General features: G+C 44.7%; 1 protein-coding gene across 1 annotated transcript in view; it reads left to right on the top strand.

The window, feature by feature from the left end:
* The window catches only part of CACNA2D4 (calcium voltage-gated channel auxiliary subunit alpha2delta 4), a gene marked incomplete at its 5' end in the record, with an annotated part of 123,392 nt that overhangs the window by 9,222 nt on the left and 91,849 nt on the right, over window positions 1-22,321 (top strand). The window contains 8 exons of the mRNA XM_079775701.1: window positions 5,894-6,056; window positions 6,389-6,520; window positions 17,176-17,236; window positions 17,849-17,999; window positions 19,422-19,496; window positions 20,344-20,433; window positions 20,541-20,654; window positions 21,056-21,134. Of these exons, the coding sequence (XP_079631827.1) occupies window positions 5,894-6,056; window positions 6,389-6,520; window positions 17,176-17,236; window positions 17,849-17,999; window positions 19,422-19,496; window positions 20,344-20,433; window positions 20,541-20,654; window positions 21,056-21,134 (865 nt within the window). The remainder of the gene's footprint in view (window positions 1-5,893; window positions 6,057-6,388; window positions 6,521-17,175; window positions 17,237-17,848; window positions 18,000-19,421; window positions 19,497-20,343; window positions 20,434-20,540; window positions 20,655-21,055; window positions 21,135-22,321) is intronic.

The raw sequence follows: 22,321 nt of genomic DNA, 5'->3' as shown, positions 1-22,321 counted from the left end.
GTTGATTTGTTGATGATAGACATTCTGACAGGTGTGAGATGGTATCTCATAGTTGTTTTGATTTGCATCTCTCAAATGATTAGTGACTTTGAGCATGTTTTCATATGTTTCTGGACCTTCTGTATGTCCTCTTTCAAAAAGTGTCTATTTAGGTCCTTTGCCCATTTTTTGACTGGATCATTTACCTTCCTTTTGTTAAGTTGTATGAGTTCTCTATAAATTTTGGAGATGAAACCCTTATGGGAAATATCATTGGCAAATATGGTCTCCCATGCAGTGGTCTTTCTTGTTGTTTTGTTGATGGTTTCTTTTGCTGTGCAGAAGCTTTTAGGAGCTGTGTCTATAAAGATATTGCTACAACATATGTCTGCTATTTTGCTGCCTATGGAGTCTTGTAGAATTTTTATGGTTTCCCATCTTACATTTAAGTCCTTTAGCCATGTTGAGTTTGTTTTTGTGTATGGTGTAAGTTGGTGATCTAGTTTCATTTTTTTGCATGTATCTGTCCAAATTTCCCAGCATCATTTATTAAAGAGACTGTCTTGACTCCATTGTATGCTTTTGCCTCCTTTGTCAAATATTAATTGAGCATAATGGCTTGGGTTAATTTCTGGGTTCTCTGTTCTGTTCCATTGGTCTATATGTCTGTTCTTGTGCCAGTACCAGGCAGATTTGAGAACTGTGGCTTGGTAATATAGCTTGATATCTGGTAATGTGATTCCTCCAACTTTGTTCTTCTTTCTCAGGATTGCTGTGGCTATTCAGGGTCTTTTTTTATTCCAGATGAATTTTTGTAGAGTTTGTTCTAGATCTTTGAAATATGCCATTGGTATTTTAATGGAGATTGCATTGAATCTGTAGATTGCTTTGGGTAGTAAGGACATTTTAATGATGTTGATTCTACCAATCCATGAACATGGTATGTTCTTCCATTTGTTTATGTCTTCCTCTATCTCTTTTTTCAAAGTCCTGTAGTTTTCTGAGTACAGGTCTTTTACGTCTTTAGTTAAGTTTATTCTTAAGTATCTTAATTTTTTTGGTGCAATGGTAAATGGGATTTTTTGTTGTTGTTGTTTCTCTTTCTGTGAGTTCATTATTGGTGTATAAAAAGGCCATAGATTTCTGGGTGTTAATTTTGTATCCTGCTACATTGCCAAATTCATTTATTAGGTCTAGTAGTTTTTTGATGGAGTCTTTGGGGGTTTTTATGTATAGTATTATGTCATCTGTGAATAAGGACAGTTTTACTTCTTCTTTTCCAATTTGGACGCCTTTTATTTCTTCTTCTTTTCCTATCACTATGGCTAGCACTTCCAGTACTATATCAAACAGGAGTGTTGAAAGTGGGCATCCCTGTCTTGTTCCTGTTCTTAGGGGAAATGAGTTTAGTTTTTGCCCATTGAGTATGATGTTCGCTGTAGGTTTGTCATATAAGGCTTTTATTATGTTGGGGTATGATCCCTTTATTCCCACTTTGCTGAGAGTTTTTATCAAGAAAGGGTGTTGAATTTTGTCAAATGCTTTTTCTGCATCAATTGATATGATTATGTGATTTTTGTCTCTCAGTTTGTTTATGTGATGTATGACATTTATTGATTTGCGGATATTGTACCATCCTTGCATCCCCAGAATAAATTCCACTTGGTCATGGTGTATGATCTTTCTAATGTAATGCTGAATCCGATTTGCTAGAATTTTGTTGAGGATTTTAGCATCTATGTTCATCAAGGATATTGGTCTGTAGTTCTCTTTTTTTGTGGTGTCTTTATCTGGTTTTGGGATTAGGGTAATGTTGGCTTCATAGAAAGAGCTTGGAAGTGTGCCTTCCTCTTGAATTTTTTGGAATAGCCTGAGGAGGATAGGTTTTAGTTCTTCTTTGAATGCTTGGTAGAACTCTCTTGTAAAGCCATCCAGACCAGGGCTTTTGTTTGCTGAAAGATTTTTGATTGCTGCTTCAATTTCTTCAGTAGTTACGGTCCATTTAGGTTTTTTTTATTCTTCTTGATTGAATTTTGGGATCTTGTATTTTTCTAAGAGCATGTCCATTTCATCTAGGTTGTCCATTTTGTTGGAATAGAGTTGTTCATAGTATTTTTTCATAACAATTCGCATTTCTGTGGGATCAGTTGTTACTTAACCTCTTTCATTTCTGATTTTGTTTCTTTGGGTCCTCTCTCTTTGCTTCTTGGTGAGCCTGGCTAGAGGTTCATCAATCTTGTTTATCCTTCCAAAGAACCAGTTCTTGGTTTTGTTGATTTTTTTTTCTCTATATCATATATCTCCGCTCTGATCTTTATTATTTCCTTCCTTCTGCTTACACTGGGCTTTTCTTGTTGCTCTCTTTGTAACTCTTTGAGTTGTAGGGTTAGATAATTTATTACCATTTTTTCTTGGTTTTTTTGAGATAAGCCTGTAGAGCTATGAACTTCCCTCTCAAGACTGCTTTCGCTGTGTCCCATAGATTTTGGATTGTTGTGTTTTCATTGTCATTTGTTGCCATGTTGCTTTTTATTTCTTTTTTGCTCTCTTTGTTAACCCAATCATTGTTTAATAGCATGCTATTTAGCCTCCAGGTGTTTGATTTTTTTTGATTGTTTTTATTGTAGTTGATTTCTAGTTTTATGCCATTGTGATCAGAGAAGATGCTTGATATGATTTCTATCTTCTTGAATTTGAAGAGACTTTGCCTGTGTCCGAATATGTGGTCTACCTTTGAAAATGACCCATGCGCACTTGAGAAGAATGTATATTCTGTGGCTTTTGGGTGGAATGTTCTGAAGATGTCAATTAATTCCATCTGGTCTAGTAAGTCATTTAGGATTGATGTTTCTTTGCTGATTTTTTGTTTAGAGGATTTGTCCAGTGGTGTTAGTGGGGTATTATGGTCCCCTACTATGACTGTATTGCTGTCAATCTCTCCCTTGATATGCTCCAGAAGTTTTTTTATGTATTTGGGTGCTCCTGTATTGGGTGCATATATGTTTCCCAGAGTTATATCTTCTTGTTGAATTGTTCACTTTAGTATTATGAAGTGGTCTTCCTTATCTCTTGTTATGGCCTTCACTTTGAGGACTAATTTGTCAGATATAAGTATTACTACCCCAGCTTTTTTTTTCATTTCCATTCTCCTGAAAAACCTTTTTCCATCCCTTCACCATCAGTCTGTGTGAGTCCTTTGTTCTGAGGTGGGTTTCCTATAGACAGCAGATATATGGGTCTTATCCATATATCCACTGTCTATATATCCAGCAGATACATGTTTTCTTATCCACTCAGCTACCCTATGTCTTTTGATTGGGGCATTTAATCCATTTATATTTAAAGTTATTATTGTTAGGTACTTGTTTGTCACCATTTTTATTTTTTATGCCTGTATTCCTTCTTCCCTTCCTATTTCTTCTTTTTACAGAAGTCCCTTTAGCATTTCTTGCATTGCTGGTTTGATGGTAATAAACTCCCTTAGTCCTTTTTTTGTCTGTGAAGCTCCTGATTTCACCCTCAATTTTGATTGATAGCCTTGCTGGGTACAGTATTCTTGGATTCAGACCCTTCCTTTGCATGACTTTGTATATTTTATTCCATTTCCTTCTGGCCTGATGTGTTTCTGTTGAGAAATCAGTCGCTAGTCTGATGGGGGATCCTTTGTAGGTAACTTTCTGTCTCTCTCTGGTGCTTTTAAGATTCTTATTTTGTCCTTGGTGTTTGCCAATTTAATTATAATGTGTCTTGGTGTCGGCCTTTGGAGTTCATCTTGTTTGGGACTCTGTGAGCTTCTTGGACTTGTGTGAGTTTTTTCTTCCCTATATCCGGGAAGTTTCCTGTCATTATTTCTTCAAACAGGTTTTCTATTCCTTGCTCCATTTCCTTTCCTTCTGGCACCCCTATTATGCAGATGTTGTTTCATTTTGTGTTCTCCCAAAGTTCCCTTAGGCTCTCCTCCTGTTTTTTAAGATTTTTTTCTAGATGCTGCTGTGCTTGGGTATTTTTTCCTACCTTGTCTTCTAGCTCACTGATGTGGTCCTCTGCTTCGTCTAGTCTACTGTTAATGCTTTCTATTGAGTTCTTTATTGGAACAATGCCATTTTTCATTTCTTCTTGGTTCTTCTTCATTTCCTCTTGGTTCTTATACATATTATTGAATTTGTCTTCCATCCTTTTCAGGGACCTTATAACCATTGCTCTGAATTCTTTCTCTGACATATTGCTTGCCTCCATTTTGTTTACTTCCTTTTCTGGTGATTCCTCCTTTTCTTTCATATGCGGGCTGTTTCTTTGTATCCCCATGACCACTCCTCTCTGGGTATCAGGTTATGTAGCTCTCTCTCTCCTGTGTTGACTTTCTCTAGGCGATATCTGACTTTGCCATCCATGGATTGCCTCACCAGCTGTGTTTAATTCACCAATTCCCGGTGGATGTTATTTGATTCAGCTGTTCCTTCTATCTGCTCTGTGAGAAGGTGCAGGGCTCGTCCGCATATTCATACCACTTCCCCGCCACCCTCCCCCCCCCCCCCCGCCCCGACAGGCTTTTTAGGCACCTGCGGTCAGGGAGGCTGGAGTCCCATTGTTCCTGGGTTCACAGCTGAGGCAGCTGGTCTCTGGATGTTGTGGTTGTAGGGTCCCAGGAGGTATCCGAGGTCTCCCCAGTTGAAGGTAAGGCTGGGCTTCCAATCACAGCCACTCTTCCCTTCAAGATAGCGTGGTCTCTGCGGCAGAGCTGGCTGCTCCAGGAGAAATTTTACCCAGTACTACCTTTTAATGTGCTCAGGATTTGTATGATCCTACAATAAGATTCTGAAATGCTCTGGAGTCTTGAGAAGGGATTTGTGGGCCAGGTAGGAGAGACAGCTACCAAAACCTGGGGTGGAGGTGTAGAGTGGCAATCACTCTTCCACAGACTTCACCACCCAATGCTGTGTGCTAGCCTCTGCCCAAATGGAAGTCAAGAAGTTCACAGACCAAAAAACTCTAACATACAGCCTACAGTCTGCCCATGCACCTGGTACCATGTTCCCACGGTGCAGAAGGGAAAGGGGAGCTCAGAAAGTCCCCAGACAGAGTATCCTCAGCACCAGTCCAGGCTGAGGGGGATTTGAGCAGCTGAGGGCATATAGAGGGTGTTTCCAAGCCGAGGGGAAAGAAAAATATACAAGATTGAAGAAATTGTCAGTGGTCAGCTCTGTATGTCCAGGGGATGGTGAAACAGAAAGTGACTGTGGTAAAGGTGTCCTGGCCTTTATTCAACCTGCAAGGCACATATTAAAGGCTTTGAGCTGGGGAGGGATGCAGTGGATTTGTGGCAGTACTGTTGTGGCATGGGCAGGCATGAGGGTGCTCTTCAGGTCTGAACCACGTGGTGTGGAGACAGTGGGAAGAGGGTCTGGTTATGGCTGCAAGGTGGTAATCCAAGTGGATCCAGCACTGTGTGTAAGAGCACAGAGCAGACTGCTGGCTCCCTGGGGGCCACAGGGACATGGGCTGCAGGCTGTTAAAGAGAGAACCCCCACCTCTCGGGGCCGTACACTGAAGAAGCTGGTGGTGCTGACAAGGCTGCCTTTATCTCTCCTGGAATCTATCTGCTTGTCTCTGTCACCATCTCTGGTTGTGTCCAAACATGATAAATAAAGTGGAGACCTGAGCAATAATCCAAAAAAATCTATGTCAAACCCTACTTGAATCAACCACCTGCTCCAATTATCTAGATACATATTTGCCCAAAATCTGAATCCTGTGGATCATTGCCTGCATCCCCCGGATGGAGCTTGTGTGGATGCAGTCAGTCCACCTGAGGTCTCTCACATCTGAGTCCTCTGATTGCACCATTTCTCTTTCTCTTGCACTTGGTGGGTCTTTGTCCACTGGTCCCTGTCTGGCCCATTCTCCTCTGCCCTAGTTTGATTATTACAACTCGGTCCTGATCAACGAGAGGGATGCGAGTGGCAAGTACGTGGAGCTGGGGGCTGAGTTTGTCCTGGAGCCCAACGCGCACTTCAGCAACCTGAGGGTGAACACGTCACTCAGCAGTGTGCAGCTGCCCACCAACGTGTACAACAAAGGTAGTCCTCGCCCCATGGCCTGGCATGGTTGTTGGGGTGGTGCTGGTGGAGGTTAACGATTTGGCCCTTTTCCTGAGAAGCCCTTCTCCAACCTCCCTGACTCAGGGTGGGGAATCATTTCACAGGAGCCTGGGCTGGAGAAAGCTCAGGGCTCCTGGCTTAGAGGGTGTGTGGCTCTCCGAGTGAGATGTAGAGGGAAGTGTGAACTGCATCACTGCTGGCTCTGTGTGTGTGTGTGTGTGTGTGTGTGTGTGTGTTCCCAGGTGAAGAATTGGTCACTGTTGCTCCTGATTGAGTGTCCCTGCAGTTCCTTCTACAATCTCGCCCCTTAGACCCAGATATTTTAAATGGAGTCTACATGTCTGAAGCCTTGAATGCTGTTTTTGTGGAGAACTTCCAGAGAGACCCGACATTGACCTGGCAATATTTTGGCAGCTCAACTGGATTCTTTAGGATCTATCCAGGTGAGGACATGGGAGGTATCACCAAGATCCTCTTAGCTTCTTCTCTAACAATAAGGCCACAAGGGTATTGCGGATGGACGCTGGCACTCAGACCCCTGGTGAATGGGGGTGGCCCTGACATCCAAAGGTACCTCCAACCCACATTTTGACACTCTTCACACCATAATATGCACATTTTCAACAAATAGCTGTTGGATTAATTAACTAATTAATTAATTAAATAAATAAATACCATGGTAACCAGCCAGTAAATGCCCGCATTGAACTCTTGTCCTATGAAAAGCACTGTGAAAGATGCAAGGGAGGATAAAATAATTCTTGATCTTAGATGTTCACATCTTAATTGGAGAAATGGGGCTTACTGACTTAACATGTTCAACCGCAACGTAGAGATGTCCTGGGTCACTATGTAATCAGTGGCCAACCTAACAGACAATGGGGAAAGCTCCCTTGTCTACCAATAAAAATAGAAAACAAAATCTACCATAAAATTTGCAAGAGTTCTGTTTTTCTACTTCCTATTTATAAAAAAATTCATCTCCACATTTTACGCCAACCTACTTTTATATTCTAGCACACTGTTCAGTCTTAACGTCGCCCTGTTTTCCCAAGACAGACCCTTCAAATGCTCGAAGACAACTCATAGGTCTCTCAAGTCTTCTCCAGGATAGAATTCCTGTAAATATTCTTGCTACATCAGGGCTTCCCGATAAGTCAATTTGTGTGCAAACAACACAATCCAATGGTTTCTTTGTAAGCCATCAGTCTTAGTAGAGAGGGTGATTCTCACACCCTCACCCACATTTATAGGTGTGTATCAGTCCTCAGGTGGACAATATGGGGTTGATTATAATCCTTGATCACAGTACACTATCCCCATGGGTCCTTGCAGGCCCACTGTTATCTATTTTAAATTTTATTTATAACATAACAATGCTTGTATATACATCACCAACACAAAAATTAAATTACCAATAATTTCTATTTACATATGTGCTCCTCTATTTCACCCTCTCTCCCCTCCACTTACTCTCCATTACTCCCCAAGTAATAGCTATCCTGAATTATGAGCCTATCATTTTATTTGGATTTGTGGCTTTCTGTTTGTTTAGTTATTTAGTTTTATCTTATGTTTACACACACATCTGCTTAAACAATATATTGTTTTGTTTTGCTTGTTTTTGAAATTTATAAAACTGGTTTCTGATTTAGACTTTTAGAACTTGCTTTATTATACTACCAAGATTTATTGGATTGTCACATGTAGCTATATTTTGTCATTTTTTTTTTCCTGTATCATATTCTTTGGGGTCAATACATCAGTTTATCCATCCTCCTGATTGTATCTGGGTTGTTTCCAGTTTTATTTTTCTTCTTTGTTTTCTACTTTTATGAACAATGTTTCTATGGACATTCTTATAAGAGTTTATCTTAGGCATATACCTAGGAATAGAATTGCTAGGTCCTAAGATGTATAACTGTTCAACTATGACAAGAAAATGCCAAATTGTTTTCCAAAATGCTTTCACTAATTATATTCCCACCAACAGTGAATAAGAAATCCTATTGATGCAATTTTTCTCAAATCCTGGGAATTAGTAAACTTTAAAATTTTTTGTTAATAATCTTTTATTATAAAATGGTATTTTACTGTGATCTGGCATTGCATTTTCCTGGTCACTTGTGAAATTAAGCATCTCTTTATATGCCATTTGTTGTATGTATTTCTTCTTCTGTGAAATGCCTATATGTCTTTGGCCTAATTATCTATTGACTTTTCTAATGTTAATCCACCCTTGCATTCCTATGATAAACTTAATTTGATTGCAGTAAATTAGTCTTTAATGCATTGTTGGATTTCATTTACTCACATTCTGTTTAGAATTTTTGCATCTATATACAAATGAAATGGTCTTGTAATTTTTCTTTTTTGTATACTCTCCGTATCTGTTTTTCAAAATTATAGTAGCTTCATTGAATAAACTGGGAAGTATTCTCTCTTTTTCTGGTTTCTGGGAGTATTTATATAAGATTAGAATGATCTTTTCTTTGAAAGCTTGGTGGAATTTATCTATAAGACCATGTAAGACCGATGTTTTCTCTATGGGAAGATTTTTAAATTACCACTTCAATATATTTAATACTTGCAAGACTAATATGACTTTCTATTTCTCTTTAATTTTGTAAAATACTTTTTCTAAGAATCCACCCATTTCATCTGAGTTTTCAAATCTATTTCCAGAAGCTATTATTCTCTTATCTTTTAAATCTCTTTTTTCCTTTATCAGTCCAGTACTGATTTTTCTATTTTGCTAGTCTTTTCAGGAATCATCTTTTGTCTTCATTGATTGTATTATTTCTTTGTTTTTTATTTTATCTATTTTAACTTTAATTTTATCTTCTTTTTTCCCCTTTTATTCTGTTGTTCCTCCCCCTAACTTATTAAGTTGGACTCAGCTTTAATTGTTAGCCTTTCTTTGTTTCTATAATAAGCATTTATGGCTCTACCTTGCCCCTAGAAACTCTACTTCCACTCCATCTCACAAGTTTTGATTGGTAGTGAGTTTTTTATTATTAAGTTAAATACATATCACATAAAATTTATCATTCTAGCCATTTTTAAGTGTGTGATTCAGTAGCATTAAGTACATGCACCTTGTTGTGAAACCATCACCACCACCCATCTCCAGATGGGTTATATCCTCAAGGTTCATCCACATTGTAGCTTGTGTGAGCATTTTATAAAGTTGAAAAATATTCCATTGTATGGCTATATCACATTTTGTTTGTTCATTCATCTGTCTATGGACACTTGAGCTGCTTCCACATTTTAGCTGTTGTGAATCATACTGCTATGAATATGGATGCACTAATTCCCCCTTGAGACCCTGCTTTCAATTATTTTAGGCATATACTGAGAAGTGGAATTCCTGGATCACATGGTAATTCTGTTTTTAATTTTTTTTTGGGGGGGGACTGCTATACCTGTTTTCCATAGCAACTGCACCATTTTACATTTCCACCAACAGTGCCAAGGGTTCTAGTTTTTCCACATCCTCAACAGTAGCCACCCTACTGCATATGAGGTAGCATTTCATCATGGTTTTGATTTGCATTTCCTAATCATTAGTAATGTTGAGCTTTTTTCATGTGCTTATTGGCCATTCATATATCTTCTTAGGAGAAATGTCTATTCAAATTCTTTGCTCATTTTTTTTTATTTTATTGATTTTTTACAGAGAGGAAGAGAGAGGGATAGAGAGTTAGAAACATCGATGAGAGAGAAACATTGATCAGCTGCCTCTTGCACACCCCCTACTGGGGATGTGCCCGCAACTAAGGTACATGCCCTTGACCGGAATCGAACCTGGGACCCTTGAGTCCGCAGGCCGACGCTCTATCCACTGAGCCAAACCGGTTTCGGCATTCTTTGCTCATTTTTAAATTGTGTTGTTGTTTTCTGTTGTTGAGTTGTAGGAGTGTTTTTATACTGTGGATATTAACCTCTTACCAGACATGTGATTTGCACGTATTTTCTTCCATTCCATGGGTTTTCTTTTCACTTTGTTGATTGTGCCATTTGATACACAGAATTTATTGCCTGTGTTTTTGGTGTCATGGTAATGTTTTAATCACTTACTTCTAAATATTTTTTTTAATTTTCCTGTGATTTCATCTTTTATCATTTGGTTATTTAATAGTGTATTTTAAAGTATCCAAATATATAGAGACTTGCCCTAGTCAGTTTGGCTCAGTGGATAGAGCATCAGCCCGCTAAGTGAAGGGTCCCAGGTTCGATTCTGGTCAAGGGCACGTACCTCACAGGCTCAATCTCCTTCCCCCAGGAGGCAACCAATTGATGCGTCTCTTTCATATAGATGTTTCTCTCTCTCCTTCTCTCCCCCCCGCCTCCACTCTCTCTAAAAATTAATGAAAAAAATATCCTTGGGTGAGGATTAACAACAATAATAAAAAAACAAATATATAGGGACTTTATATTTATCTTTTTATTATAAATTAGAGGCCCTGTGCATGGGGGGGGGGTGTCCCTCAGCCCAGCCTGCACCCTCTCCAATCTGGGACCCTGAGAGGGATGTCCGACTTCCTGTTTAGGCCTGATCCTACTAGGATCCTACTAGGAACAGGCCTAAACAGGAAGTCGGACATCCTCTCACAATCCAGGACTGCTGGCTCCCAACTGCTCACCTGCCTGCCTTCCTGATTGCCCCTAACCACTTCTGCCTGCCAGCCTGATCACCCCCTAACCACTCTGCTGCCAGCCTGATTGATGCCTAACTGCTCCCCTGCCAGCCTGATTGCCACTAAATGCCCTCCCCTGCAGGCCTGGTCACCCCTAACTGCTGTCCCCTGTAGGCCTGGGTCCCCCACAACTCCCCTTCCCTGCAGGCCTGGTGGCCCCCAACTTCCCTCCTCTGCTGGCCTGGTCACCCCTAACTGCCCTCCCCTGCAGGCTTGATTGCCCCCAACTGCCCTCCCTTGCAGGCCTGGTCCCTCCCAACTGCCCTCCCCTGCTGGCCATCTTATGGCAGACATCTTGTGTCCACATGGGGGCAGCCATCTTTGACCACATGGGGGCAGCCATCTTGTGTGTTGGAGTGATGGTCAATTTACATATTACTCTTTTATTAGAGAGGATAGCGGCCTGCTGCACGGGTGGGGGCCAGCTGGTTTGCTCTGACGGGTGTCCTGGATCAGGGTGGGGGTTCCCTTGGGGAGTGGGGCGGCCTGGGTGAGGGGCCTGTGGTGGTTTGCAGGCCAGCCACGCCCCCTGGCAACCCAAGCAGAGGCCCTGGTATCTGGGATTTATTTATCTTCTATAATTGAAACTTTGTAGCCTTGAGTGGAGGCCTGGACTGGCCAGGGTGTGCAGGAAGCTTGGCTTCCTCCATTGCCAGGGAAACGCAAGCCTCCTGTTCGCTCCGTGGCTACAGCCATTTTTGTTGGAATTTATTTATCTTCTATAATTGAAACTTTGTAGTGTTGATTGGAGGCCTGGGCCAGCCAGGTGTGCAGGAAGCTTGGCTTCCTCCATTGCCAAGGAAACCCAAGCCTCCTGCTCGCTCCGTGGCCGCAGCCATCTTGGTTGGGTTTATTTGCATACTCGATCCTGATTGGCTGGTGGGTGTGGCTTAGCAGAGGTATGGTCAATTTGCATATTGCTCTTTTATTAGATAGGATTTCTAATCAAATTGCTTTGTAGACAGAGAATATGGAATATGTGGTACTGATTATATGAAATTGATTGAGGTTTTGTTTAATAGCCTAGTATGACATCAAGTTTTATAAATATTCCATGTGTGTTTGAGAAGAATATGTGTGGTCTAATTGTGGCATGAAAAACTCTGCATATGTCATTAGCTCAAACTTGTTAATTGTATTATTTACATTTTCTGTACCGTATTTTCCGGCATATAAGACGACTGAGCATATAGAAGATTTTCCTGGGTTAAAAAGTCATCTTATACGCCAGAAAATACGGTATCTTTGCTGGTTTTAAGTCTTGTTAGCCTTTACTACACTTTGTTTTTAGGTCTATTTTGTCTGATATTATAAGAAATACCAATATATACCTTCGTTACCCAACATATATTTTTTCATCATTTCTTCCAATCTTGTTTTAGTCATATCTCTTGAAAATAGTGTATAGCTTCTAAACCTTTATTCAAACTGGCAACTTCTTTTACTATTTGGCAAGTTCAGCACATTTACATTTATTGTATTGATATATTTAAAAATGCTTATCTTATTTTTTTAATTATTTTATTTTTAAAATTTCTATTTGTCCCTTCATTTTTTGTTTCCCATTCTCCTTTTATAACCTTTTAAAATTACTAACTTAACCTTTTGCACTCGGATGTCGAGTGTGACTCGACATGTTTAGCATCGGTAGCAGCTCTTTTTATACTCTTTGAATGTATCAATAATTTGAAATATAAAAAAAATCCAAATAAATAAGTTTGTATGAAAAGAAACTCCAGTTTTTTATTCTACTGCCGTGCTTTGTAAAATCTGGGGTATTTAAAAAATTAAATCCTGAGTAGAATAAAGGAATCGAGAAAAAAGCAAGCGAGTGCAAAGGGTTAAAAAAAATCTCCTGTTATTTGTCTTTTTATTTTTATCAATTTAAGGTTTACTCCTCTGTTTTTATTCTTTCAATAATTACCCCTTACCAGTCATCCTACCTAATAAAAGGGTAATATGCAAATTGACCGCACCTTCGCTACGCCTAAGCCATGCCCACCAGCCACACCCACCAGCCAATCAGGGCGAGTATGCAAATAAACCCAACCAAGATGGCTACAGCCACAGAGAGCAAGGTTTCCCAGGCAACGGAGGAAGCCAAGCTTTCCACCTGCCCTTGCTAGGCCTAAGCCTCCACTCAAGCTACAAAGTTTCAATTATAGAAGGTAAACAAATCTTAACAGAAATGGCGGCAGCCATGGAGCTGGAGAGAGCAGGCCAGGGTTTCCCCCGGCAATGGAGAAAGCAAAGCTTTCTGCACACCCTGGCCAGGCCCAGGCCTCCGCTTAAGGCTACAAAGTTTCAATTATAGAAGGTAAATTAACCCCAACAGAAATGGCTGCCGGCCACGGAGCAAGCAGGAGGCTTGGCTCCACTCCAGGCTACAAAGTTTCAATTGTAGAAGGTAAATAAATTCCAGATACCAGGGCCTCCTCTTGGGTTGCCAGGGGGCGTGGCTGGCCTGCAAACCACCACAGGCCCCTTGCTCAGGCTGCCCCACGCCCCAAGGGAACCCCCATCCTGATCTAGGATACCCTTCAGGGCAAACTAGCTGGCCCCCGCCCCTGCACCAGGCCTCTATCCTATCTAATAAAAGAGTAATATGCAGATTGACCATCACTCCAACACACAATATGGCTGCCCCCATTTGGACACAAGATGGCCACCACAAGATGGCCAGCAGGGGAGGGCAGTTGGGAGGCACCAGGCCTGCAAGGGAGGGCAGTTGAGAGGGACCCAGGCCTGCAAGGGAGGGAAGTTGGAGGTGATCAACCCTGCAGGGGAGGGCAGTTAGGGGTGACCAGGCTGGCAGAGGAGGGAAGTTGGGGGCAAACAGGCTGGCAGGGGAGCAGTTAGGCATCAATCAGGCTGGCAGTGGAGTGGTTAGGGGGTGATCAGGCTGGCAGACAGAAGTGGTTAGGGGCAATCAGGAAGGCAGGCAGGTGAGCAGTTGGGAGCCAGCAGTCCTGGATTGTGAGAGGGATGTCCCAGATTGGAGAGGGTACAGGCTGGGCTGAGGGACATCCCCCCTCTCCATGCACGAATTTCATGCAACGGGCCTCTAGTATTTAATAAGATATTAAAATTAAATAATATTTTTACCTTTTCTCCAGTCAAAAAAAATTTAGAACTTCTCCACTTACATATCCTTCTCCCACTTTGATTTCCATTCTCTTGTCATCTAATATATTCCTTTTTATCCCAGGTTAGATACTATTATGCTATTTGATGCAAATATTGCTTGTTTGGTAAGAGCTACTTGTTTACCTTTTTTTTTGCCTACCACTCCTTCACGCACCTCAAGCTGTCTTTCCAAGGTCCTGTTCCTCCTTCTTCAGGTGAATCCTCCACAAGTTCCCTTATCGTGCGCTTCGTGGTAAGCTGCTTCAGCTTGTGTTCATCTACACATGCTTTATTTTATTCTCATTCTTTTTATTTTATTTTAAATTCATTCTTTTTTATTTTTGCAAGTTATACAAATCATTTCCTGTTGTCATCCTATTTCAGCAGAAAAGACCAAATCCTATTTCTTTTTTATTGGAGACTAGAAGCCCGGTGCATGGAATTCGTGCATGGTGGGGTGGGGGGCGGTGTCCCTCAACCTCACCTGCACCCTCTCCAATCTGGGATCCCTCTCACAATCCAGGACCACTGGCTCCTAACCACTAGCCTGCATGTCTACCTGATTGCCCCTAACAGCTTCTGCCTGCCCCCAACCGCTCCCCTGCCAGCCATGGGACCCCCAGGCCTCACTGCACCGAGCGGCCACCAGGCCCCTCCCCCGCTGTGCATGCAGCCATCTTGTGGTGGCCATCTTCTGATGACGTCGTGGTGGACATCTTGTGACGACGTTGCATGAGGGCGTCATGTGACGCCACCTAGGCTTTTATTATATAGGATAAGTGACTGACTAAGCCTCCCTTTGATGAAACACCCTGAGAACTAGCTCCCAGTAAAGAACAACAGCTCCAGGGAACTCAGTCCCCAAGTGGAATTCTGAAAGCAACACTGCAGTCTTCTATGCTCACGCTTGAGTGATAGTTCTGCTGGAGATGCACTTCTAGGTTAACAGTTATCCTCTCTCAACACCTTCCAACTTCTTCCCGCTGCCTTCTGGCTTCCACTGATGTTGAGAAACTCTGCTGTTGGCTTAACTGCTGTTCCTTTGAAAGTAAATGTTCTATTTTTCTGGCTGCTTTCAAGGTCTTTATTTATTTACTTGCCTTTGGAGTTCTGCAGTTTCACTACGATGTGTCTAGAAAGGAATATCTTTTCATTTATCCCGCTTGGGATATACTGTGCCTCCTGGATGTCTGGACTCGCATTTTTATCAGTCCTGGAACATTTGCATCATTGTCTTTGGACCATGGTGTTTCCTTGTGCTCTCCCTTTTCTCCTTCTATGTCTCCGGTCAGACATATTTAGGGTGTCCCCCAAAAATGTATACACACACATTGAATAAGTATAAAGGCAGTGATAAAAAAAATACATTTCATTTTCAAAATTGAGCTATCAGCTGTTAAAGTGTATACATTTTTTGAGACACCCTGTATTAGACATTCTCATTCTGGCTTCCACAGGATTCTGGAAAAATCCTTCAAATGCCTGAATTTTCTCTTTACCTGTGAATGATCCACTATGCTTTTTTTTCTTTTTTCAACTTAAACATTTTTTTCACTTACAAAAGTTCCATACTTTTAAGGCTGTTTCTTTGTCCCTCATCATTTTCTTGTTGTATATTCTTCTCCAACATAGCTATTCTGTAATTTGTATTTGGCAGTTCCAACACCGGTAACCCTTGGGAGGATACACCTGGTGCTTCTTGCTTCTGCTGCCTCTCACTCCTGGGGCCCTGTTTCCGGTGTATTTGGTAATCTTTTATCGTAGGGCCATGCCACCTGTAATCTGTGGGAATCCTGCAGGCCTGATTGGGAAAGCTTCCCTCCAAGAGGATCACTTCTGCTTCTGCTTGGAGTTGAGGGTACCCCCACCCAGGACCACCAAAACCCTGGTGCAGAGCCAAGAACCCCTGTTACTATTACAAGGTCAAATCCCCCACAACCATGCTGCTCTGGGAAGATGGCCTTCATTTCCCCGCTGCTCACTGCCGCTGCAGGTCCACGTCAGAGCCATGCTACCCAGGCTCCCACCATACCAGCTCGGCCCGTGGTTCTGTCCTGCTTCCCTCCAGGCCGTGGCTCCTGACTGTTCTGGCCCCTGCTCTCACCCTTGGAACTCCGCTCCCATTTGTTTGGTTTTGGGAGTAAGATCCCTGGAAACCTCTTCTCCTTTTGACGGACCAGCAATGCCTCAAAGTGTGTATCTCATCTGAAGTCTAACTGCTGTGGAACAGGAGTCCCTTAGAGCTTCCAGACAGTCATGATATGGCCATGATATTTTTCTAGCCCAAACACAACACAATACAATTGCACCGCTTATTTTTAATTTCCGTACTGTGCGCCCACTCTTCCCAATCTTTACAGTATTTTCAAATAGAGATTCCATTGTGGAGCATGTCAATGTTATCTTTGCTTTGTGTGCATTCATCCAAGTTTTTGATTCGATGAATAGGACAAAATCCACCCCAGCACCCTGCTGGTGGGTCAAGGCAAGATCTTCCATACTCATTCATTTGTTCTTTCATCCATACAACAAACATTTATTGAGTATCAAGCCTGCGAGGTGCTATGTCAAACACTGTCAGGTACAAGCAGTCCTGTACCACGCCACCACAACAAAGTGAATTTCTCAATAAAGAGAGTCGTAATCTTTTTGCTGGTCGAGGGCCTTGCCTTCAATTTGAAAACAAAACAAACAAAACCTGCAGCATCTTTGAAGTACCATAAAGCCCAGAGCCATAAAATGGGGTGTACCTATACTTGGATTCCCTGACCTCGAGGAGCTTATAGTCCTATAGCCAATCCTTTCTCCCAGCCAGCTAACAGGAAGGATCATGGTACTAGCAGGCAACCTGACTAGAGGCAGAGGGGCTAGAAGTCAGAGCACCTGGCTCTCCCTCACTCTGTCCATGCTTTTGCTGGATGGTAATGGATGTTAAAAGTCATGCCTTTTGGAAGCTTCCCCTTCCACAAATTGATGTGAGGTTTAGCTCACAAGTGAGTTCCATACACAACATATAGGGGTTCTACTGTGAAATTCACCTCAACTCTGGGTCTGGGCAGTGTGGATGATGAGTGTCCCTCCATCGAGCTGGCCTCCCTCCTTGCCTGTTGCCTCAGTTTGCAGGGTGCTCTAGGGGCCCCTCAGCCTGTTGTCCAGGTCCATGGCTGGCCCTTCCCTGGGGATCATGGCATTCTTGGATGTCAGCACCCAGCTGGGGCTCTGGAGCCGCCTCACTGAGCCAGTGAACGGGCCAGCCTTTGTTTCCCCAGGCATCAAATGGACACCTGACGAGAATGGAGTCATCACCTTTGACTGCCGAAACCGTGGCTGGTGAGCGCTCCCAGGGGAAAGGGGTCTGTGCTGGCCTCCCTCTTCCAACCTTTGGGTTTCACCTAGTTCTTCTCCAGTCCCTGCCTCCAGGCCAAGGGTCTCAGGTGGGTAGAACCTTAACCCGACACAAGAGTAGGAAGAAGCCTCCCTTCTCACCACAGCTGCCCTTGCTGCAGGGCTGATCACATTTGTCTTTCCTGCCCCCAGCTCCTTCCAGGACAGTGAGCTGCTCCAAATCAACCCACCGCCAGGCTCTCTTTCCCCCAACTCCCCTCCCTTGGAAGATTTATAACAGAATCTGAGGGTGGAATCCAGTTCATCCTGCTGTCCATCCCTCCGGGACCCTGGCTGGTCCAAAACAAAGAGGACTTGACATTTCTCCCACCTGACAAGCCCATTAGATGGGCACGGACCCAGCTGTTGTCCCCAAAATGGCTTCAGAACTATGCTAAGTGGTCATGGAACATGATACAAACTAGTCTCAATGGAGCAACTACCTGAACTTTGGATAAACTTGAGCCAGAATCCAAACAGAAATAATAACACTAGGTTGGGTGGTTGCTCTGGCTTTGATTTCCCCATCGCTGACCTGTCCTTTTCTTTCTGCTAAAGGTACATACAAGCCGCTACTTCTCCCAAGGATGTTGTGATTGTGGTGGACACAAGTGGCAGCATGAAGGGGCTGCGGATGGCTATCGCCAAGCACACCATCTCCACCATCCTGGACACACTGGGAGAGAATGACTTTGTTAATGTCATTGCAGTGAGTGTCCTTCCTTCCTAGAACAGCTCTCCCTTTCTAGAGAAACTTTCCTCAGCTTGCATTGGAATGACCTACAGCTACCACCACACGATGCCTCAGAGTGATCTCTCTGAAGCTGGGCCTAACCCAGGGTCCAAGGACAGACTGCAAGAGGCCCGCAGAGCTTCTGAAATTATGTGTATGTCCATTCTTCTGAGTCCACAGAGTTTATTAATTCAGACGAGTCTGGGATAGAACAAAGATGAGAAGCTCTGACCCTGAGTAGACGCCTAACTTATCCCACCTCGTGCTCTTGACTGGCGCCCGTCACTGAGCAGCCTCTCCCTTCTGCTACAAGAAGAGTGATCCCTGGGTGCCTGCTGTCCAGCAATCCCAGTTCTCCCAGTCCCTTCACCCCAAATCCAGATGCACTGGGAGAAAGGAGAAAGTGCGTGGGGGTGCCTAGACAGGGGCCAACAAATCCTGGTCCTGCTTTCAGAGCAGCTCTCCCCGAGGCTGGCCCTGCCTGCCCCAGGAAGGTCACGGTGGGAGAGATGCAGCAGGAAGGAAGGGGACCGTCAGGAGAATGCTCTCAAAGGCAATGAAAGAGTGGGCCAGCGCGGCCCTCCGCAGAGGCAGAGCTGACGGGCCACCGGGGTACCATTTTGAAGGCTACCTGACCTAAACCTTCCCTCCACCTCCCTGCCACATTGCTGGAAATGCTTATCTTTAATGGGATTTACTTCTCTGATAAAGAAGCACCAAAGCAAAATGGTCTAACTGCAAAACGGCCATCCTGGGGTTATGCGAATGGCCCCCTCCTCCCTGAGCTGCTCCCAAGGCCCACATCACTTACCCACCCACATCTCCTGGGCCCCATGCTCCCCTCTCCCCACCTCTCCATCCCTGCCCCTGACCCGCAGCAGAGACAGGACAGCCAGGGGAGCAGTGGGGTGTGCTCCTGCTCCTCTCGCAGAGCCTGTTGACAGCTAAAGGACCCTCTTCCTCAATGCAGGGCAGAGACAAGAAGAGCAGAGTTTCTCATCCCCGGACCCAGGCACGGGGGAGGGGTCTGCACTTGGAGGGCTGTGGGATTCCCATGGAAGGCACTTCGTCGGGTCTTGGCGGCAGAGACCAGAGGGATTCTCTCAGTAACCTGCAGTTCCCTGTGTGCCCCAGGAGAGGGGCAGGACTCAGCCACCCAAGAAAATGAGTCAAGACCAGAATTTGAGGAATAGTGAAGGCCCTGCTGTTCTCTGTACTCCCACCGCTCTACTCAGAAAAATTGCCAAAAGCATAGGGTGCCCCAAGATAATGTGCACAGGTGCCCAGGTGACTCCAGCCTGGACCACTCTGTGAGTTGCCTGGGCTTCATCACTGGGCCCTGACTTTCCAAACGGACCCTGTCTGTTCTCTCCTCCCCTCCTCCCTCTGCAACTGCAGTACAATGACTACATCCATTACATCGAGCCTTGTTTCAAAGGGATCCTTGTTCAGGCGGATCGAGACAACCGCGAGGTGAGTGTCCACACCAGGCACGGGCCGCATGCCTCTTAGCCCCTGTTCTGCTTAGAAGGGTGGGAGTCATCTGTGCAGCTTCCTGGCGGCCCTTTTACGCATTCCCATGGCATTTGGAAAGGGGCAATGCAGGTCTGCAGTCACCCACACAAATACTCCCAGGGAATTGCCCCCATGAATCCGCTGCCTATCTCAGCAGTGAGCAAAGAGAGACCTCCCATCTGAGGAAAATCTCACTTCTTCAGGACTGGTTTCTTATTCTGTGGATCATCCAGGATTCGGTTTTCCCCTTTGCCTCCCCCTCGGCCTTTCTACTATGTCAGTTTTCATGAGGAGCTTCCCAAAAGGAGGAGAAATTCAAACCCATTGTGTTGAGTCCTTTTCGAAGGCCTATGAGGAAAGGATGTGGCAACTTGGTTTAAAGGGAGTCTAAGTGTCACAGACCCTTCCCTCTGTGACTGGGGAATTTGGGTTTGGCTTCCTCTTGAATCCCAGCCTTGAGTTGGAGCCCCTCGCAGCCTCCATGGTTTCTCCCGTGAAATGCTCGCCACTGGGGTAAGAGCTGGCATGCTGAGGACCTGGGAGCCTGGGCATTGGCCTGGCCTCCTTGCTGGGGTTGAACTTACACTGGCATCTCCTTCTAGTAGTGGGGAAAGATTTGCACCCAGCCACTCACAATCTCTCAGTTTATCTTGGGGGCATTGGAGAAACATCTGCTGTGGGGGTCAGCTAGACCCTGGAGAGATGGGCAAATAGCTCTAAACAGCCTCTGGAATTAAGACCAAAGATGAAGGTTCCCTGGCCCACTCCATCCACTGACACTCCTCCGGTTTCTTATCCACTACAGCATTTCAAACAGCTGGTGAGTGAGCTGGTGGTTAAAGGTGTGGGGGTCGTGGACCAAGCCCTGAGGGAAGCCTTCCAGATCCTGAAGCAGGTACTGCACCTGGGGAAGCCGAGGGAGCGTGGAGGGGTGGGAGATAGGCTGAGGTGGGGGGAAGGCAGTTCCCCGCTGCAGTTATGGAGCTCCCCTCCCCTGCACAGTTCCAAGAGGCCAGGCAAGGAAGCCTCTGCAACCAGGCCATCATGCTGCTCACCGACGGGGCCGTGGAGGACTATGAGCCAGTGTTTGAGAAGTACAACCAGCTGGATCGCAAGGTTACTCCCTGGTGGTGGTCAAGGGGTGAACGGAGGGGGTGCCAAGGGGGGTGGTCTCCTACCGCCATGATGGGATGGCCCAGAAAAGCCAGGCCTGCCATGAGTTCAAATAGTCTACCCATTAGCCCATCAGTAAATTCAAATGTTCCAAAGCTATGGTGACTCTAGGCACAGAGGACTCGTGCAAGAGGGATCAGGTGAGAGACCATGGTGGTGAGATGTGAAAAATGTCCTGGCAAGTCCCGGTGCTGCCTGGGCCCGGGGCCCTTTCTGACCCAAAGGAGTGGGACTGGAGAAGTTGGCAAAGTGCTTGACAGACGTCAAAGACTCACATGCATCATGTTAGCATTGCTCGTGGCCAGGAGTTAGGCTGCTGAGTCCATCTGTGTCTTGTGGATTAGGTTCGAGTTTTCACTTACCTGATTGGGAGAGAAGTCACTTTTGCTGACCGCATGAAGTGGATCGCGTGCAACAACAAAGGTAGGTGACAGGTGGGCGGAGCACCTGGCAGCCTGTACCCGAGTGCAGGTGGAACAGCATTGCCCCGTCACCGGGGTGCTGAGCAGTGGCTCCTGCATGGGGCCTTGCAGAAGAGCGGTGCTGTGTGGAGATGACAGTATCTGCCCCTCCTTCTCACTTGGAGAAAGCAAGACAAAATGAAAATTGCTCCATAAAGCCTTGAGTAAATGTTTGATTACTCCTGCAGGGACTCTAAGTTATAAAGCCACCCGAAGTGAAACTTAGAGGTCATCTATCCAGTGTTTGCAGGAGAGAGAAAGCTGTCTCGCCTCGTAGAAACCACAATATAGACAGTGAGGCAGAGGCGGGACTGACGTTATAATGTAAGTTCTCTCTTGGGTCCAGCCTCCATTCTTCTTGCTGCAAATTAAGCCCATTTACGCTGATTCTACCACCAAACAAAAAGCAGGTGGTCATCATTTTATTTAGAATAGTGTTTTGTGTGCAAACAGTCCTCATCTATCTCTGGCCAGAACCTAAGACCTGGGCCTCAGGTTTGGACTTGGGTTTGGTTCAACCACAATTTATTGAGCATCTACGGTGTACCTGGCAAACTTTCCGAATTGTGGTCAGTTTGGACTCAGTCTTGCTCTTGCAACTGTCCAGCTGGGGAGACAAAGCAGCGGACCATCAATGATAACATCATCTTGATTGCCCTGTGAGGACGGGAGAGCAGAGGCTGTACTGGGAGCCGGGGGACAGCGGCAGAGGCACTTCCCCATGTGGAGGTGACAGGAAGGCTGACACATAAAGACCTGGTAGGAGTTGGCTAGACCTAGAGAGCAGGGAAAGGGGGCCCAGACAGAGAGAACAGCATGTCAAAGGATGAGACAAGAGGCATGTTGGGATCTGAGAGCTGCTCCACTTGACCTGAGTGTGGAGTGAATGTTTTGTGGGCGGTGACGAGCAATGAGACCAGAGAGGTAAATGCATGCTAAATTATTCATGGCCTTGTAAGCCATTTGCTCTTTTAATATCACTGTGGCTACAATGAAGAGGCTATGGCTCCCTCTCCATAACTGAGGAGGAACAGTAGTCAGAGAAGGGAGGAGGCGGGGTTGTGACAGCTGTCATAGCCTGGGGTCCCTGAAAGCAGGCCCTGGGACAGAGCTGCATGCAGGGGTGGGGAGGGGGGGGCGGAGGAGGGA

Source organism: Cnephaeus nilssonii, assembly GCF_951640355.1.
Source record: "Cnephaeus nilssonii genome assembly, chromosome: 6".
Taxonomy (NCBI): domain Eukaryota; kingdom Metazoa; phylum Chordata; class Mammalia; order Chiroptera; family Vespertilionidae; genus Cnephaeus; species Cnephaeus nilssonii.
Note: the sequence above shows the minus strand (reverse complement) of the source record. Positions and strands in the feature narration are given on the sequence as shown.